The 18,618-nt window shown below is 42.9% G+C and overlaps 1 protein-coding gene and 2 long non-coding RNA genes across 4 annotated transcripts; 2 read left to right on the forward strand and 1 right to left on the reverse strand.

The window, feature by feature from the left end:
• Window positions 1–55: 55 nt before the first annotated feature.
• Window positions 56–15,098, forward strand: LOC135369266 (uncharacterized). 2 transcript variants are annotated; one of them, XM_064602874.1, is made up of 5 exons: window positions 11,210–11,342; window positions 11,420–11,531; window positions 11,930–11,994; window positions 12,062–12,162; window positions 13,957–15,098. In XM_064602874.1, exons 2-5 carry the CDS (start codon window positions 11,420–11,422, stop codon window positions 14,051–14,053), a joined length of 375 nt encoding a protein of 124 aa, XP_064458944.1. In that variant the 5' UTR covers window positions 11,210–11,342; the 3' UTR covers window positions 14,054–15,098. The 2 variants fall into 2 exon arrangements, 1 of the variants encoding a protein (XP_064458944.1); XR_010415043.1 differs by lacking the exon at window positions 11,210–11,342 and adding an exon at window positions 56–129 and having other exon boundaries at window positions 12,062–15,098.
• LOC135369258 (uncharacterized) lies at window positions 313–2,139 on the forward strand. Its single transcript, XR_010415033.1, has 3 exons — window positions 313–508; window positions 1,076–1,136; window positions 1,545–2,139. It is a non-coding gene; the product is annotated as an uncharacterized LOC135369258 (long non-coding RNA).
• A 1,990-nt stretch (window positions 15,099–17,088) lies between the features above and the next one.
• On the reverse strand, window positions 17,089–18,149 carry LOC135369278 (uncharacterized). The gene is made up of 4 exons (XR_010415046.1): window positions 17,820–18,149; window positions 17,444–17,523; window positions 17,315–17,379; window positions 17,089–17,248 (listed from the first exon to the last, which is right to left on the reverse strand). It is a non-coding gene; the product is annotated as an uncharacterized LOC135369278 (long non-coding RNA).
• Between the last annotated feature and the right edge of the window lie 469 nt (window positions 18,150–18,618).

The raw sequence follows: 18,618 nt of genomic DNA on the forward strand, positions 1-18,618 counted from the left end.
GAGGGACGACACGACACGACCGTCCCTCCTCTGTCCTTTTCTCGGGTTCCAAATTTTTTCACCATGTACCAGCTGGCCTGCACCCTTGCCCTTTTGCCATGAGGAAAAACATCTGGGACGATAATTGAGGTGAGGGAAAACATATCGTATGAGCAAATATGAGTAAGAATGGTGAATCCACGATTTTATTGCTAAAATCACTAATAAAGTTAGTCGAATTTTCCATTGTCCAATATACGCAACTAACGCTGCCCATGTTGTACCTGTGTTGTTGAAATTCGAGCGGGCTGCAAAAAAACAATCCCGCTCGTCACCACTGATTATGGTGAGCTACCATACACTGATCTCGAATGTAAAAGGCTGGATCGCGGATAGGGAGCGCGAGCGTGAAGAAACCGGCCGCCATCTTACGGTGCCCAGAACAGCCGCCGCAGCGATCATGGCAACTTCTTGCAATTACGGTCGTACCAACCGTACTGGCAAGGTTACAGGGCCTAAACTTATACAGGTGAGTCACTCTTCATCAAGGAATAAATAGGCGTTCATTCTGTACATTTATTTGACCATTATCAAGTGTTTTTTTGCACAAAACGAGCACTGGATGCAGGTTGCTTGATCGCTCTTCCGACGTTCAATCGAGCACACTTGCATTTTACCCGGCGGCAAATACAGTTTGAGTGCATAATATGCTTGAAAGAACATGTTACACTACACAGGTAGTGTTGTCATCAATATATGTGCGAACACTCGAGCGCTTTTTTGCATGCATTGCTAGCATGGTACACGGTGTTCTCTGCGGAAGCAAGTGCCACATTCATTTCTTTGAATTACCTTCGCGCACAAGTTCGGTATTACGTCATAATAAGACCACGATTGTCACATTTTTTCATGTATTGGTATTGTCTTGTGCCTTGGTTTGATTTGTGACAAAGAATCCTACGTAACGGTGGTGTGCCGCAACTTGAATAACGCCTTTGTGTCTGAGTTGTATCGTCAGCTTGTTACGATAGTAATGATTTGTAGCGTGTCGTGCTATTTGTAGCAGTTTTAAGGCAAAAGTGGTCTCTCAATACAGGTTTCGTCATGAGGGCTGCCCAGTGAATGATCTGTGCAGTGTGATACGGCTGGGTGTACAGGTAAGCATCACGTTCCTCATCCACTGGTTTCTACTTTACAGGAAGGAACAACCTCAGTGCACGCACTGTGGTTAGCCTCTCTCTGTTTTGCATATTTTCTTACATGTTCACATCAGAAACACACCTTACACTTTAGGCTCCTTAACCCAGCAATATAATAATTAGAGATTATAATTCTTTTTAAAAGAGTTCCCCATATTCTTTTTAGAGTAGTTTTTAATCTTTTTAATTATTAGAAGATGCAGGGATTGTAAACCATGTTTTAAACTGATGTTTTAACATTTGTCCAATGCATTTATTAAACAACATATTCATTTTTAACTGGTTGCACCCAAACCAATGTTCTGATGTATTATTTCCTTAGTTGTCGATGCACCATAAAGGTTGGAATAATCATCATCAATGCAGGTTACTTCACAGCTGCCTCGACATACTCAAGAAATGGGTGCAGAACCTGCGTAATGCCCGCAAACTTTGACTACCACAGCACCTCCAGAAAGTAAAGGGATATGTGTCACATGGGATTTTTAAAGGCATTCACAGTATATAATACCTTGTATGAACTGTTGTAGATCTAAGCAGCTTCTACAGTACACTCTCAGAAATTAAAACTTGTCAGGGAACTGTGATAATTGTTTCAGTTAGTAGGCATGCACATATATGCTATAAGAAGACAATTATTTATTGAGAATGCTCTTCTCTGGCTACTCATGTTGTTTACATCTACTGTTGATCACATTCATTTATCACATGTTATATTCTTATATATTATTATTATATTATCACATCTTCGATCACATTAAATTTAAAATTTAGCATATATGAGAAAATATCAGTGGGGAAGTTGCTATTCATTGCTCATTCCAACCTAAAATTGAGTGCTACAAATTTAGAGAGCGTACCTGACCATTGTCATTCCTAAAATATATATTGCCATTGTAGCAAGGTCACAAAACAATAAATGTAGCCTTTTGCGACCTCCCTGCACGTTCATTGTATCCTGAAACGCATAAGTGCAAGAAATAAATCTTGAACTTGAATAAACTTGATGTTGTATAAACTTGACATAAAATGTTGAATAATATAATGAATGATATAAAATATTGAATAAACTTGAACTCGTATATTCTCTTTACTCATCATCAGTGATCTTCATTACAAAAGCATATCGTGTTAGACTTTTTTGTTTGCGTTTCACAGACTGGGTACACGAGGGCCAAAATGGCAAAATCACAACTGTTTCAACCTCCAAATAGTCCTGTTGCAATTTGAAGACCATACGTGGAGCTGCATTGTTTGGAACATGCTCCACATAACAAGCATGACAAAGTCAGCACTGGATAGCAGGACCCCGTCCCCAAGCAGCTTTTCTCACGCTGCAGTTGTATTCAACAAAAGCATGTGAGTGCTGGAGAAGGACATTCAGTTTGGCACAACCGCGCCTGCAAATAATCAGAACAAATAAAGGCGGAAGCAAACAAACATAGAAGGGCTGTACTTCAAAAAGAGATAAGTCCTGTGTCTCAAGGAGGTGTTACCACTTTCTAAGTAACTTAGTTGATTAAGCTTACATCACTACCTGATTAACTGTCCTAACGAGCGTGATCTAATTGCGTGAAGTATTTAGGGCTGCTTCGGTGTGTCCATATTTGCGAGGCAAAGCACCGCTGTCGTTCACTAAAAGCCTGTTTCTGCGGCGATGCTTGATATAAATCATACTAAACCCATACACGACTAAGACAACGGCTGTGATTCTACAGTACGATCTCTTTCTGCCATGCGAGTATATATCATCCCGGACCGTTCTTTATGGAACAATTTTTGTCCAGAACGCAGCACGGGATATTACATACATGGTTGTTGTTAACCTCACATCGTTTCTTATAAACAAAATACAGAAGCCGACACTGAAGATTTTTGCTTAAGTTTAATTTGTACAAGCTTTCGCGTGGAGGTCCACGCTTCCTCAGGTACAAAGTGAAGTGGTGACACACATAAGTATATATAGTATAGACACTACTGTACAAAGAAAGGGAAGAGGAAAGGAGATATGGTGCCACATGTCTGTGTACAATGAATAGCTGGGCAGACGGATAAGTGACCTCTAACCGTTTAAGAACAGTAAAAGGTGTTGTGAACAAAAAGGCTCGCCAACCCAGTTTCGCGGAAGGGGGGTCAGGAGTATGGGAAACGAGTGGCCCAGAATGGACAAAAGGGAAGGTTACGGATTATCTAACGGAGTACCAGACGATGACTGAAAGTGGGGATTCAAGAATTGTGCACAAATAAATATAGATATATAGCTACTAAATTTACATCAGCGGATATAACGAGCCAGGACTAAGATTCAGACCATTTGGTGTGAGACACTTGAATTGCGAAATTAAGTAGGACTCTCTATTCTTACGTTTAATGTCGGTGCGGAACCCAGATTCTAGCAATATAATTTTCAAATCAGTTTCAAAATCGTGATTAGGTTGATTGAAGTGAATGGCGACAGGAGTTTGGCGGGCATTTAGGATATCAAATTTGTGGCCATAAAATCTTTTTCTCATTGTGTTGGAGGTTTCACCGATGTATTGTGAATTGCACTTGCTGCAGAATATCAAGTAACAAATATTGGGTGAATTACAGTGGAGTGAATGACGAATTTTCAAACAGAAGTCACCCAAAGTGCTACGGGCAATGGTGGACGGCGCGATAAATTTACAGGTCTGGCACCGTGTACTACCACAGGGATAACAACCCGGCGAGCGCTTCATCATGCATGATGACGTGAGGATGTCGCGCAAATTTACGGGCTTTAAGATTTCGTAGCGCTACTTTCTCACAATTAGACAAGTTATCAGTGTGTACAATAGATTTCGAATAATTTGTCTTGATATCCTTGTGAACGGCCTTGATGTAATTGTCAATAAGGGGGCTAGTTCTAGAGGAGTCCGGCGTCCAGCTAGAGGGGTTTCGGAAGGGCGCGGCATCTGAGCTAGGTTTATCGTGAAAGAAGGTTTTCAGGTGCATTCTCCTACCTAAGTTGTGCAGATCGTGCAGAATTTCAAATTCATCAATATTACGCTCCGTAGGTACAAAACTGAGACCTTTTGAGAGAACACCAAGTTCAGCCTCGTCGAGGGTCACATCAGAAAGATTAAAGACGGTGTTATGGCCAGCCTTCGTGGAAGATGGTTCAGAATTTATCACGTCACAAATGCCATGCGCTAAAATGGGAGATAGAATAAGATCATCACGTTTCGATTTTTTTGTTTTGATTTCGTGAATTTTCTTCAGCTTATTGGCAGTGAATTCAGAGAGATTAAGAACTTCATGTTGAGAGAGTTGGTTAGCAAGCTGTTTGAGCTGGTTATCAATATCTTTCAAGACGTAAGAACTTTCCTGTCTGAGAATTTTAACTAGTTGGAGCGACGCATTATTGAGAGCGGTAGCCCACTTCGTAGAGCTCAAGGGGGAATGGAACTTAAAAGACGGCGTGATGGACAATGATAAACCTTTGGGAATTATACGTTGAGATATACAATCTGTATAAAAACTAAAATTAGACAGGAATCTAGCTTTCCTAGCCAAAAGTTTACGCGCTTTCAAGAAGGGCACTGAATGACGTTCAATGTTCTGTACAAGTCATTGTGTCCGGCCGGACCTGCGTTGTCTAGACTGCTTACGTGTTGTCATAGGGAAGCGACGGCTAACTCTCCTCTGTGGCCTGGCTGGAGGAGAGGAGCGTACTTGAGCAGACGCACCACGCGAAGTAGAAAAAGTCCTTGGTGAAGAACCCACGTTCACACAGTCAGACACCCCTGGAGATGCATCGGGGTGAAGTGGGGATCGCAGGTGGACTCCGGCACTATGGTTAGCACACTCCGCAGGAGAGAAGCTGATTACGTTGTCAGCGGCTGGAGAAGAGGCCGGGGGACTGTTGATGGGTGAAGCTGGAGCTTGTGGAGAAGAGGTCTTGGGCACAGGGGTTGTAGGAACCAACGCAGGATGGGAAGCAGAAGGGGCTGGTTGGTCGTTGCACGAGTTAAGTGGAGCAAGAACGTCGGCATAGCGCGCAGTCGTGGCATCGGTTGTAGAACTGGATGGTCTCTGATCGACGGGGAAGGGGGGGGAAATCTTCCAGGCGCAGCTCAAAGGGGGAAGACGTCACAGCTGGGGGTGGGAGGTCTTGCAAGATGTGCGTGAGGATGCAGTTACGGTAGTGGGAAGCCAAACACCTCGCGCCCCGAAGGTTCAAGTGGTGGCCGTCCAGAGCCAGGAAATTCCAAGGTGACTGGTCCATCCGCAAGTGCTGGATGCTTCCCACTCCGGAGTTTAGCAAGGATAAGTACCAGAAATGGTGGTTGAGGAGACTGATGTTGCGGTTCACATTCCGTAGGAACTGGCTCTGGTCACGGGTTGTGTAGAAGGATGGTAATCTAGGTGGAACACTGGAGAATACAACCAGCGTTTGCGGTCGTGAAGATCGGATGTGCGACAATAGGCAATCAATTCTCTCAATGGTCGTAGCGATAGGTTCTGTGGCCACGTCGATAGAGCAAATTTGCAATATAATCGCCGAAAAGTCACCAGGGAGATCATCCACCACTTTCAGGAAATCCAAAATTCTTCCGCCACTCACCGACTTGATGTAGATGTTGGTTGAACTCAAAAACTGTGGCACCAATTTGATAAGAGAGTTGCCGATTATGGCAATGCGTGATGAAATCTCCAGTGTCGCAGGACGAGACATGGTAAGTAACAGATGCGTATACGAAGAGGGGAGTCAAGTCCTGTAGATCACATAAACAAAATACAGAAGCCGACACTGAAGATTTTTGCTTAAGTTTAATTTGTACAAGCTTTCGCGTGGAGGTCCACGCTTCCTCAGGTACAAAGTGAAGTGGTGACACACATAAGTATATATAGTATAGACACTACTGTACAAAGAAAGGGAAGAGGAAAGGAGATATGGTGCCACATGTCTGTGTACAATGAATAGCTGGGCAGACGGATAAGTGACCTCTAACCGTTTAAGAACAGTAAAAGGTGTTGTGAACAAAAAGGCTCGCCAACCCAGTTTCGCGGAAGGGGGGTCAGGAGTATGGGAAACGAGTGGCCCAGAATGGACAAAAGGGAAGGTTACGGATTATCTAACGGAGTACCAGACGATGACTGAAAGTGGGGATTCAAGAATTGTGCACAAATAAATATAGATATATAGCTACTAAATTTACATCAGCGGATATAACGAGCCAGGACTAAGATTCAGACCATTTGGTGTGAGACACTTGAATTGCGAAATTAAGTAGGACTCTCTATTCTTACGTTTAATGTCGGTGCGGAACCCAGATTCTAGCAATATAATTTTCAAATCAGTTTCAAAATCGTGATTAGGTTGATTGAAGTGAATGGCGACAGGAGTTTGGCGGGCATTTAGGATATCAAATTTGTGGCCATAAAATCTTTTTCTCATTGTGTTGGAGGTTTCACCGATGTATTGTGAATTGCACTTGCTGCAGAATATCAAGTAACAAATATTGGGTGAATTACAGTGGAGTGAATGACGAATTTTCAAACAGAAGTCACCCAAAGTGCTACGGGCAATGGTGGACGGCGCGATAAATTTACAGGTCTGGCACCGTGTACTACCACAGGGATAACAACCCGGCGAGCGCTTCATCATGCATGATGACGTGAGGATGTCGCGCAAATTTTTCGATCTACGGAATGCTACTAATGGGGGAGTGGGAAAAATTTCCTTTAATTGCTCGTCAGCATGTAGTATATTGAGGTGGCGTCTAAGAATGGAATTGGTATTGACAAGTGATTTATGATATGTGGTGGATAAAACTACATTACTTAAGTCCTCTTTACGTTTCGGGGTGAATAAGGACTCCCTGGATAGGCTAGATGATTTGGCAAACGAGTCATGGATGAGTTCAAATGGGTAATTTCTTTTTTCGAAATCAGATACCATTTGCTGAGCATGTTTTACAAAATCAGTCTGATCTGAGCAGATTCGTTTCAGGCGCAAGAACTGACCATATGGAATACTCCTTTTCTGGTGATTGGGATGATAGCTTTCATAGTGGAGATACTGGCGCTTGTCCGTTGGTTTCTTGTATAGTTCAGTGGTCAGCTTACCAGATTTACATGACACTGTCACATCAAGGAAGTTGATGGATGACCTTGAATAGTTACAGGTAAATTTAATTTTGCTATGCAGAGAATTGAAGTGATCAAAAAATGACTGCAGAGATGCCTCATCACCAGACCAGAGGACAAAAATGTCGTCGATGAACCTGAGATATATAAGTGGCTTAAGGGGGAAAGAATTGAGGGCTGAGTTTTCAAAACGACCCACGAATAAATTGGCATAATTAGGTGAAACCCGGGAGCCCATGGCAGCGCCATGAATTTGGACGAAGTGTTGATCGTTGAATACGAAGTTATTACAGCTAAGAACTAGTTCTAAAAGGGGGATGATAGCGGGCATGGGAAGAATATCGGAAGGGTGAGAATTAAGGAAGTGTTCAACAGCAGAGAGACCTTCGTCATTGGGAATGTTAGTGTATAGCGAAACGACATCCATTGTTGCCAACAAAATGTCACCATGGTTACTGAAATGGTCATGGACAGCGTTAATTTTGGAAAGGAAATCGTTTGTGTCTTTGACAAAGGATGGGAGAAGGGGTGGGATGTGTTTGATGCAGTGGTCAGCAACTAAGGATAATTTCTCTGTCGGTGTGTTTATTCCTGAAATAATGGGTCTCCCAGGGTTATTGGGTTTATGAACTTTGATCAAAAGATAAAAATTACCTGGTGTAACGTTCTTAGGACGCAAGAATTTGGAAATATGGGACGGGATAAGTTTACTAGTGACGAGTTCATCAATTTTCTTATTAATAAGAAGACAAAAGGAAGGGGTTGGATCCTGATCGATAGCTCTGTAGAATGAGCGGTCACTTAACTGCCTGTCTGCTTCCGCGATGTAGTCGGATGTATTGAGAACAACTATACCGCCACCCTTGTCCGCTGGTCTGATAATAATGTCATTACGGGCTTTAAGATTTCGTAGCGCTACTTTCTCACAATTAGACAAGTTATCAGTGTGTACAATAGATTTCGAATAATTTGTCTTGATATCCTTGTGAACGGCCTTGATGTAATTGTCAATAAGGGGGCTAGTTCTAGAGGAGTCCGGCGTCCAGCTAGAGGGGTTTCGGAAGGGCGCGGCATCTGAGCTAGGTTTATCGTGAAAGAAGGTTTTCAGGTGCATTCTCCTACCTAAGTTGTGCAGATCGTGCAGAATTTCAAATTCATCAATATTACGCTCCGTAGGTACAAAACTGAGACCTTTTGAGAGAACACCAAGTTCAGCCTCGTCGAGGGTCACATCAGAAAGATTAAAGACGGTGTTATGGCCAGCCTTCGTGGAAGATGGTTCAGAATTTATCACGTCACAAATGCCATGCGCTAAAATGGGAGATAGAATAAGATCATCACGTTTCGATTTTTTGGTTTTGATTTCGTGAATTTTCTTCAGCTTATTGGCAGTGAATTCAGAGAGATTAAGAACTTCATGTTGAGAGAGTTGGTTAGCAAGCTGTTTGAGCTGGTTATCAATATCTTTCAAGACGTAAGAACTTTCCTGTCTGAGAATTTTAACTAGTTGGAGCGACGCATTATTGAGAGCGGTAGCCCACTTCGTAGAGCTCAAGGGGGAATGGAACTTAAAAGACGGCGTGATGGACAATGATAAACCTTTGGGAATTATACGTTGAGATATACAATCTGTATAAAAACTAAAATTAGACAGGAATCTAGCTTTCCTAGCCAAAAGTTTACGCGCTTTCAAGAAGGGCACTGAATGACGTTCAATGTTCTGTACAAGTCATTGTGTCCGGCCGGACCTGCGTTGTCTAGACTGCTTACCAGTATCTCCACTATGAAAGCTATCATCCCAATCACCAGAAAAGGAGTATTCCATATGGTCAGTTCTTGCGCCTGAAACGAATCTGCTCAGATCAGACTGATTTTGTAAAACATGCTCAGCAAATGGTATCTGATTTCGAAAAAAGAAATTACCCATTTGAACTCATCCATGACTCGTTTGCCAAATCATCTAGCCTATCCAGGGAGTCCTTATTCACCCCGAAACGTAAAGAGGACTTAAGTAATGTAGTTTTATCCACCACATATCATAAATCACTTGTCAATACCAATTCCATTCTTAGACGCCACCTCAATATACTACATGCTGACGAGCAATTAAAGGAAATTTTTCCCACTCCCCCATTAGTAGCATTCCGTAGATCGAAAAATTTGCGCGACATCCTCACGTCATCATGCATGATGAAGCGCTCGCCGGGTTGTTATCCCTGTGGTAGTACACGGTGCCAGACCTGTAAATTTATCGCGCCGTCCACCATTGCCCGTAGCACTTTGGGTGACTTCTGTTTGAAAATTCGTCATTCACTCCACTGTAATTCACCCAATATTTGTTACTTGATATTCTGCAGCAAGTGCAATTCACAATACATCGGTGAAACCTCCAACACAATGAGAAAAAGATTTTATGGCCACAAATTTGATATCCTAAATGCCCGCCAAACTCCTGTCGCCATTCACTTCAATCAACCTAATCACGATTTTGAAACTGATTTGAAAATTATATTGCTAGAATCTGGGTTCCGCACCGACATTAAACGTAAGAATAGAGAGTCCTACTTAATTTCGCAATTCAAGTGTCTCACACCAAATGGTCTGAATCTTAGTCCTGGCTCGTTATATCCGCTGATGTAAATTTAGTAGCTATATATCTATATTTATTTGTGCACAATTCTTGAATCCCCACTTTCAGTCATCGTCTGGTACTCCGTTAGATAATCCGTAACCTTCCCTTTTGTCCATTCTGGGCCACTCGTTTCCCATACTCCTGACCCCCCTTCCGCGAAACTGGGTTGGCGAGCCTTTTTGTTCACAACACCTTTTACTGTTCTTAAACGGTTAGAGGTCACTTATCCGTCTGCCCAGCTATTCATTGTACACAGACATGTGGCACCATATCTCCTTTCCTCTTCCCTTTCTTTGTACAGTAGTGTCTATACTATATATACTTATGTGTGTCACCACTTCACTTTGTACCTGAGGAAGCGTGGACCTCCACGCGAAAGCTTGTACAAATTAAACTTAAGCAAAAATCTTCAGTGTCGGCTTCTGTATTTTGTTTATGTGATCTACAGGACTTGACTCCCCTCTTCGTATACGCATCGTTTCTTATTGAAATATTGGCTGGGAAACGTACTGTAGTACAATCCCCAGCGCTGCACTGCCGTGACGGTCTAGTTTCGGAATGCAAAACATAACGTAATTAAGAATCTAACGACAGGACACCTGTGAAACACTGTTAGGATACGTTAGTATACTGGCACCTTACAAAATTGTGTGATGACAAACAACGATCAACGCCTGCAGCGCAATAAATACTCACAATCTCCCTTACCTCCCATTGTTTTCTATGGGCACACACTGCGTTTTAGGGCCTCCCAACATGGCGGCCCGAATGCTCGTCTCTCCCCCACGAGCCCCTCTCCCATGCGCGATCCAGCCTTTATAGATAGAGATCAGTGCTGGAGCCCGCTCGCATTTGAACAATACAGTCACAACATCAACAGCGTTAGTTACGCATTTACATTCAATAAATCGTGGACGTCAAAATGGAAAATTGCGTTAAAGATTTTAACATTAAAGTCGTGAATTCACTATTCTTTTTACTTGACGAAGTACGCTCTTTATACATAGAGATCAGTGGTGGCGGGTTCGTGGGCTGGTCACACTGTGGTTGTCGTCGTTTATGCATTCACTCACGGCATCTCATACGAAGATTTCTGTTCGATGTGCACCTGCGAACGTACTTCGTCAAGTAAAAGGAATAGTGATTTTACGACTTTAATGTTAAAATCTTTAACGGAATTTTCAGCTTTGACGTCCACGATTTATTGAACGTAAATGCGTAACTAACGCTGTTGATGTTGTGACTGTATTGTTCAAATGCGAGCGGGCTCCAGTGGCGACTTGGCCTTCGGGAGAGGAAAATCAGTTGCGCTGCGCATGCGCTAGAAGTGATGTCACGTGTCTCTCTTTGCCGCCGCCGTGCCGTCTGCTCGCTTCGCCTGCGCATGCTCTAGCACACAGCGGTTTGTTTGCTTGAGGGTGAGATTTGTGGTCTGTGGTAGCGGTGAAGCAACTTTGTATTGTAAATTGTAAAATGGGCCGCTCTGTTACTACAGATGCAACAAGTGCCAGTCCACTTTTTCTCAGCTGCACCCTCTCAGTTCAGGCAGCAGCAGTACCTGTATGTATACATAACTTCCAAGACACACGAGTGCAATTCTGAAGCTGGTAAGTACGTCTCATGCTACACACCATTCGCGTTCAACGCTCTTGTTTTGCATGTGTTGTAGCAAATGATTCAGTGGCACAAACCGGTAGACTGGTGCGTAATGTACACCCATAGTGCCAAGTTGGACTAATTCTGGTGACGTGTTCGTAAAATCTGTGTAATCGGACTGTCTAATTGTCACCTGTTCCATCTTAACACCGAAGTCGATATATGAGTAAGAAATATCGTGGTTTCGGCAATTATCAGTAATCTTCCGTTGTGCTTAATGATTCCTATTATTTTGTATTTGTGTTTTTACTCAGAATTATCATTCTATTCTTAACTGGAGCAACAAAATTACCAAACACATGAGGATTGTGTTGAAACTGAGGACATTGCTTATTTTTACTGATTTCAGATTTTCAGCCATGGAGAGAAGAAATGCAGGATGCAGCCAAGAGTCATTTTACTAAAGGCACAGGGGTAAAACGATTGAAAGATGGAGGTTTAAAGTGTTATTATATTTGTAACTGATTGGATGATTTTATAGAGAGGACACATCAAAGGAAAAGGTCCATCAAATCACAATGTTCCGTCAGGCGTGGGGACACCTGCCTTGCTGATATGTCTGCAATGTTCCAAACTGGCAAGGTCTCGTTTGTCTTCCAAGCTTCCTATTATGCACATGATTTTGGGGCTGTCCTACACCCCACTTACAAAAACAGAGGAAGATGTAATAGAGGCAGCCCGTGCAGGGGGGGGGGTATATGTTTATTCACACAAAAGGAGATGTCAGCCAGGCAAGTGCCAGCTTGCTACTCCTTAAAAAAAGAAAAAAAAACAGGTACGGGAGAAGCCGTGATGGCAACGATGTGCTGCGGGCGTACAGGCACTTGTAAAACACTATATTGTACTGGAATGTCCTTTTTTACCTACCAGAAACTATTTGTTTATGTTAGGGAAACTACGTGACGGCATTGCACTCAGCGTACTATGCAGCTCAGTATTCAGGGTGTGCTGGATGGCACGTTTCAAAGGATCCAATTCACCTCACTACAAGGCAGTACCTGTACATCACCATGAGGGACTATAATATATGTCACAGTGAGAGGAAACACGACGACAACCAAACCAGTGTTGCCTTGTTGGTCAGTTCTATCAGAGCCCAAACAAACAGTCCAGTGCTTTCCCTCACACACAAAGGCAAGAAGGATGATCCTACTGTCTTACTGACTTGTTGCAAGATGAGGATCTTTTGCTAGTTCTCATGACAGGCATGCAAAAACAGCTGTTAAGGCATTTGGGCACCAACAAAAGTGTGATGAACACAGGAGGAGCAGGAAAGCTAGCTGGTGTTGACTTGATGTTAATGCCGAAGTGTACACTTTCTTTTTACCCGTCTCTCCTTCACTTCGTGTATTAAAGCTTCTTTGCTGGTTCGTGTGTTTGTGTTCGTCTCGTCCCGTGTTTGTCCTGTGCTTTCCCTCAAACTCAAGGCAATGTTAACATCAAAAGAAAAGTGTGCATAGATTCTACACATAGCACCACAGATGGGTCATTCTATGTGATAGTTGTGTACTGCCACTTCATACATTTTGGGTAATGGTTCAGGTGAAACACTTTACAGCCATGCATGCTCTCCTGCATTGACTTTTCAACTGAAGACAATATGCCCCATTTTTAGCTTGGTGTGGGGTATATTACAGCAGGTAAATACATTTAAGTGTGGTGATATACATACACATAACACACATAATTGGCAATTTGTATATCCTATAAAGTGCTCTGACCTGAGAAATCTTGTAGAAAAAATTCTGTTAATATTCTGCCAATAAGAAGTGGAATAAAGTTTCCACTCACTGCACTAGGCAGTTTGTTTTATTCCGTGTATTTATATCTCTCCAGTACTGAGTACTCTCTTGCAATATAACGAGACAACTGCCCCTGACTGATGGTATTGTTTTCTTCAGCTGCAACAGATGCTTTTTACCATGAAAATACTAACATCAGTTGGCATTGCATAAAACCTTGGTGAGCTCAAAGCTGCTGTGTGTATTCTTGTGAATGATTTATCTAAAGAAATGTACACCCTTCCAACATCCATCAGCAAACTCTTCATGACTATATATAATGCATAATTATTTCATTAGTTTAAAGGAAAAATATATTGGCATCACACCAGCTCAATTGCCGTCTTTCGTTATCATCAAAAATATGGTGGCCGGGGTACATGACTCTCATCAACATTTTGATAATGTAATTCGCATACAATGCTCAATCATTTTAAAATTCTTCATGCACATCATTACGCCTTGTATATTCAAGTTGGCTTCTACTTTGTCTCATGCTAGTGTTGGCTATCCGTGCGGTAGCCAGAAAATATTATGGGGGGTTCTATGGGGACCTCCCAGATGCACTAGTAAAGGTACGATCTTGGCTATGCAGTGCTAAACCTGCTGTGATACTGCGGAACAAAAATGCCAAACAACTCCGCTTTGTCTCAACAAAGATGCAAGGAGTTAAAACGGGTGCAGCTATGTGAAAGCAGCTATGTGTTCGAACAGCTACTGGGAATTCAGAAGATCATACTATGTGCGTGAAAATAACTAGCACAATCACATATGTTTGTATGTTCATGTGTCTTGCCTCAGCAAATGAGTTCCAATGTATGCTTGATTGCATTTATTTAGCATTTGTTACAAGAGAGCAAAAGTCCTCAAGATATTGCAAATCTATATTGTAAATCTACTCAGTATTGGCCAGTTAGATCACACAACTTGGTTGATTCATTTTATCAAGCTTTGTTTCACACGTCGAGGAAACGTAGCTCTTCGGTAACCTCAGTGAGCCAAACACGCAGTCCAGTTTTGGATATTTTTACTGGTCTCGTTAGCAATACATCGTTCCAAAATACCACAAATTTCAGCTGGACACTATATCAATGAGCCTGTTACCTTGCACCTCATCGGAGCGGCCCCCTGCTGGCTAGCAGGAAGATATCGAATAAGAAACAGGTGACTGGCTGTTCTGTCCACCTCTCAGTGTGTGTGGCCACTCCTGTTTGATGCTAGAGTGTCACTCCCATGAAGAAATGCAACACCCTGGTCCTCCATAAACTTTTGTCCCAATCTGTTCGAATATTGATGCACAGATGGTGTGAAGAAAGCCATAGTAGCAGGGCAGTTTTCAACCAGATTCCAAGAGTGTGCCAAGCAGCAGGAAATACACCCAGCCAGAGGATTTCTGTTGAATTCATGTTTAAGGACCTTCACATCTACATCATTTACTCATGAATGCAACACTGTCATTTGACAACACATGACAGTCCATTAATGCTTTGAACATGAATTGAGCTTTACCCTCTGGTTGGGCATGAAACAATGAATCTTTCAACAGCTCATGACCCACAGTTTGAGAAACACTGGTGTACGCATTCGTCCCAACAATAATCTGGCATCCTTCAAAAACACCATCAAACAGGACTTTTCTGCTGATACCGTAGGGTGACATGCAATTACTTTTTGATGATTTGCATTTCTCTTTGTTCATTTGCTATTTGTTTCTAATACTTGTCATGCGTTCTTGGTATTTCTGTTCCCCTCAAATTGTGTAGACATTTGCACTGACTGTGTCTTGGACTGTTCAACAGGGCTTGCCCACTATCAGTATCAGTGTGTACTGTCATGGAATAACAATAAAAACCTGAAAACTGAAAAAAAAAAAAGAAAACATCTGAAGCACATCTGTCTGACTGATTCCTCTAACAACCTCCTGACAAATGCTCGATGAATGATAGTTCATGTCACCACTCCTTGTGGACAGAAACAAGCTGTAACAGGCCGAGGAAGTTTAGATGATGTGGTGAACCTACGAGTTTGTTGTTGCCTTGAATGGGCAATCATCTCAGAGGTAAAACTTATTTATGTTGACTACTGCCTTCAAAGTCTAACTATAAATTCTTTGTTCTGAACTTGTCTTGGTACACCGGAGTTCACAAGCAAGAGCAGCCTTTTGGGAAGAAATAGGCAGCAAAATCTCAAATTGGAACACTGACGTTACCGAGCAGTGTTTGATAGTTGTCGGGGTTGTACGATGTGCAGCTTGGTACAAATCTTTACGGGACCACCATGGTGTCACATTTCTCCATTGGAGTGACACCCTAGCATCAAACAAGAGCGGACGCACATACTGAGAGATAGACCCGTTTCTTATTCGATCTCTTGCTGGTAGCTGGCAGGGGACCGCTCCGATGAAGAAAGGCGTAGTGCCGTGAACTTTTGTCTCGGGCTGTACACTCTGTTGTGTTGTACTCATACAAATTCTGAAATGCATGCCACTTCTTAGAGAATCTTTGGAAATTTGAAACCATTATGCCTTAATTGTCAGCTCTGATCATGAGCGAGATGGTAGGGGGCCCCTTAGGAATGTCCCGTTGTGTCCTGGAACCTTGCCAGTCTGGAACAATGCAGACGAATCATCAATGCAGGTTGCCCCATGCCTGACGGAACCTTATGATTTTATGGACCTTTTTCCTTTGACGTTCTTCTCTGTAAAAGCACCCAATCAGTTACAAATATAACAACACTTTAAACCTCCACCTTTCAATCTTTTTACCCCTGTGCCTTTAGTAAAATGACTCTTGGCTACATCCTGCATTTCTTCTCTCCATGCCTGAAAATCTGAAATCAGTAAAAATAAGCAATGTCCTCAGTTTCAACACAATCCTCATGTGTTTGGTAATTTTGTTGCTCCAGTTAAGAATACAGTATGATAATTCTCAGTAGAAACACAAATACAAAATAATAGGAACCATTAAGCACAACGAAAGATTACTGATAACTGCCGAAACCACGATATTTCGTACTCATATACCGCGACCAGGTGACAATTAGACAGTCCGATTACACAGATTTCACGGACACGTCACCAGAATTAGTGCAACTTGGCACTATGGGTGTACATTACGCACCCAGTCTGCCGGTTTATGCCACTGAATTACTTGCTACAACCATGCAAAATAAGAGCGCTGAACGCGAATGGTGTGTAGCATGAGACGTACTTACCAGCTTCCCCAGATGAAAAATTTTCCAACTGGGACCAGTTCAAACTGTGTTATTGAACTGGGACCAGTTCAAACTGGGACCAGTTCAAAACCAGTTTGCAGCTGGTCCCAGCTTGAACTGGTCCCAGTTCAATAACACAGTTTGAGCTGGTCCCAGTTTGAACTGGGACCAGTTCAAAACCAGTTTGCAGCTGGTCCCAGCTTGAACTGGTCCCAGTTCAATAACACAGTTTGAGCTGGTCCCAGTTTGAACTGGGACCAGTTGAAAACCAGTTTGCAGCTGGTCCCAGCTTGAACTGGTCCCAGTTCAATAACACAGCTTGAGCTGGTCCAAGTTTGAACTGGGACCAGTTCAAAACCAGTTGGCAGCTGGTCCCAGCTTGAACTGGTCCCCGTTCAAAATACCAGCTTGCAACTGGTCGCAGCCGAAGTAGCAACGTTTCTCCTCCAAGCGGAACTGAGCCACTCGGGAGCTCATTTGGATCTCCATGATGAAGCCCACAGATGCATGATACTGAAATAAACATGAATTATTTTATTGTGCACTTCTGAAACAGACATTTTGTATTTCACGATGCAGTTTCTCACTGACTTTACAGAAACGGTTGCGGAAAACAGGAAGCATTCCGGGCAGCCGTGGAAGTCATGTCATCAGTTGGTTTTCTACGTATAGAGCTGCAGAAGAGCTATCATTACTAATTCATTTAGTTCACTATACACACATATGTCGCAGACACTCACCTTTCCTGTGTATCCCCCGTTACAGAAGGCGCTTGTGGAGTCCGACATATTGCTTCGCAGTCGTCCTGTGAAGCACAATATTATCACCAAAACATGAATTGAAAGGCACAACTACTCAGACAGACTCACATGCTTTTCCGATCCACGCCACGCGTACTCTGGTGAGCTATGCGGATTCTAGAGCAACCCGTGTTTTCCGTGTGAAGGATCTGAAACACGAGAATGACATGCATTAAAAGCGGGAACACGCAGACTAACGGCACATGATGAATAAAAGAACGAGAAACCAAGAGACACTTTTCACAGCGTGTGGTGTGCAAAAAGTTGCTTTGTTAACGTTAACATCGCATTTACATAAACCGGGCGTTGGTCGTGAAAGAAACGCGTCAATATGTTCTCGTGCAACACACTGGGGAGACAAACTTTACGTGCAGCAGGACGGTACCATTATTTATATTTCTGCTTTATTCGCAGGAATCAAAAAACACTTGAGCATAGTACTCACGATGAAGCAGTCTTCGCAGCTGCAACAGAGCCGCAATCGCATGACACCTGTCTGGTCGTACTGAAGCCGATGACGCTCACTGTAATTTATATTGTCGCATGTCACGCTAATAACATTAAGAGCAAAAATGTCACTTGGGACATGCTGAGACGAACGCGAAAAGTCAAAACACGGCAGACAAGCGCGAACGCTGCATCTTGAAGCAGCAAGCGACCGTTACATCTTGTTCAAACGCGTCATTCATCAGGGGAGCAGGAACGCGCAAAATATGCAAACATAATAATTCCAAATTAGCTTTTGTTAACATTAGCGCACCTTCAAAAAAAAAAAAAAAAATAGAAATATGATTTTTTTACTATAAAGTTGCTTTCCGATCGTCCCCCCAACCTTTCTTTCGTAATCTTCATATATGTTATTGCAAACCTATCCCGGAACCCCCAAACCGAAACTTCTCCCAAACATGTCAGCTGGTCGAGCTTGAACTGGCACCACTTCACTTTCCAGTTGCCACCTGCCCAGCTTGAACTGGTACCAGGTCATGTCCAGTTGCCTCCAGCCCAGTTTGAACTGGTACCAGTTTATGTCCAGTTGCCACCAGCCCAGTTTGAACTGGCGCACCACTTCACTTTCCAGTTGCGACCCCCACCTTCAACTGGTACCAGGTCATGTCCAGTTGCCTCCAGCCCAGTTTGAACTGGTACCAGTTCATGTCCAGTTGCCACCAGCCCAGTTTGAACTGGCGCACCACTTCACTTTCCAGTTGCCACCCCCACCTTCAACTGGTACCAGGTCATGTCCA

This window comes from Ornithodoros turicata, chromosome 1 (assembly GCF_037126465.1).
Source record: "Ornithodoros turicata isolate Travis chromosome 1, ASM3712646v1, whole genome shotgun sequence".
NCBI lineage: Eukaryota > Metazoa > Arthropoda > Arachnida > Ixodida > Argasidae > Ornithodoros > Ornithodoros turicata.

Coding starts and splice junctions, on each gene's coding strand:
- LOC135369266 (XM_064602874.1), top strand. CDS start 11,420: ATGCAACAAGTGCCAGTCCACTTTTTCTCAGCTGCACCCTCTCAGTTC. Junction 11,532..11,929: donor CGAGTGCAATTCTGAAGCTG/GTAAGTACGTCT, acceptor TACTGATTTCAG/ATTTTCAGCCATGGAGAGAA. Junction 11,995..12,061: donor ATTTTACTAAAGGCACAGGG/GTAAAACGATTG, acceptor ATGATTTTATAG/AGAGGACACATCAAAGGAAA.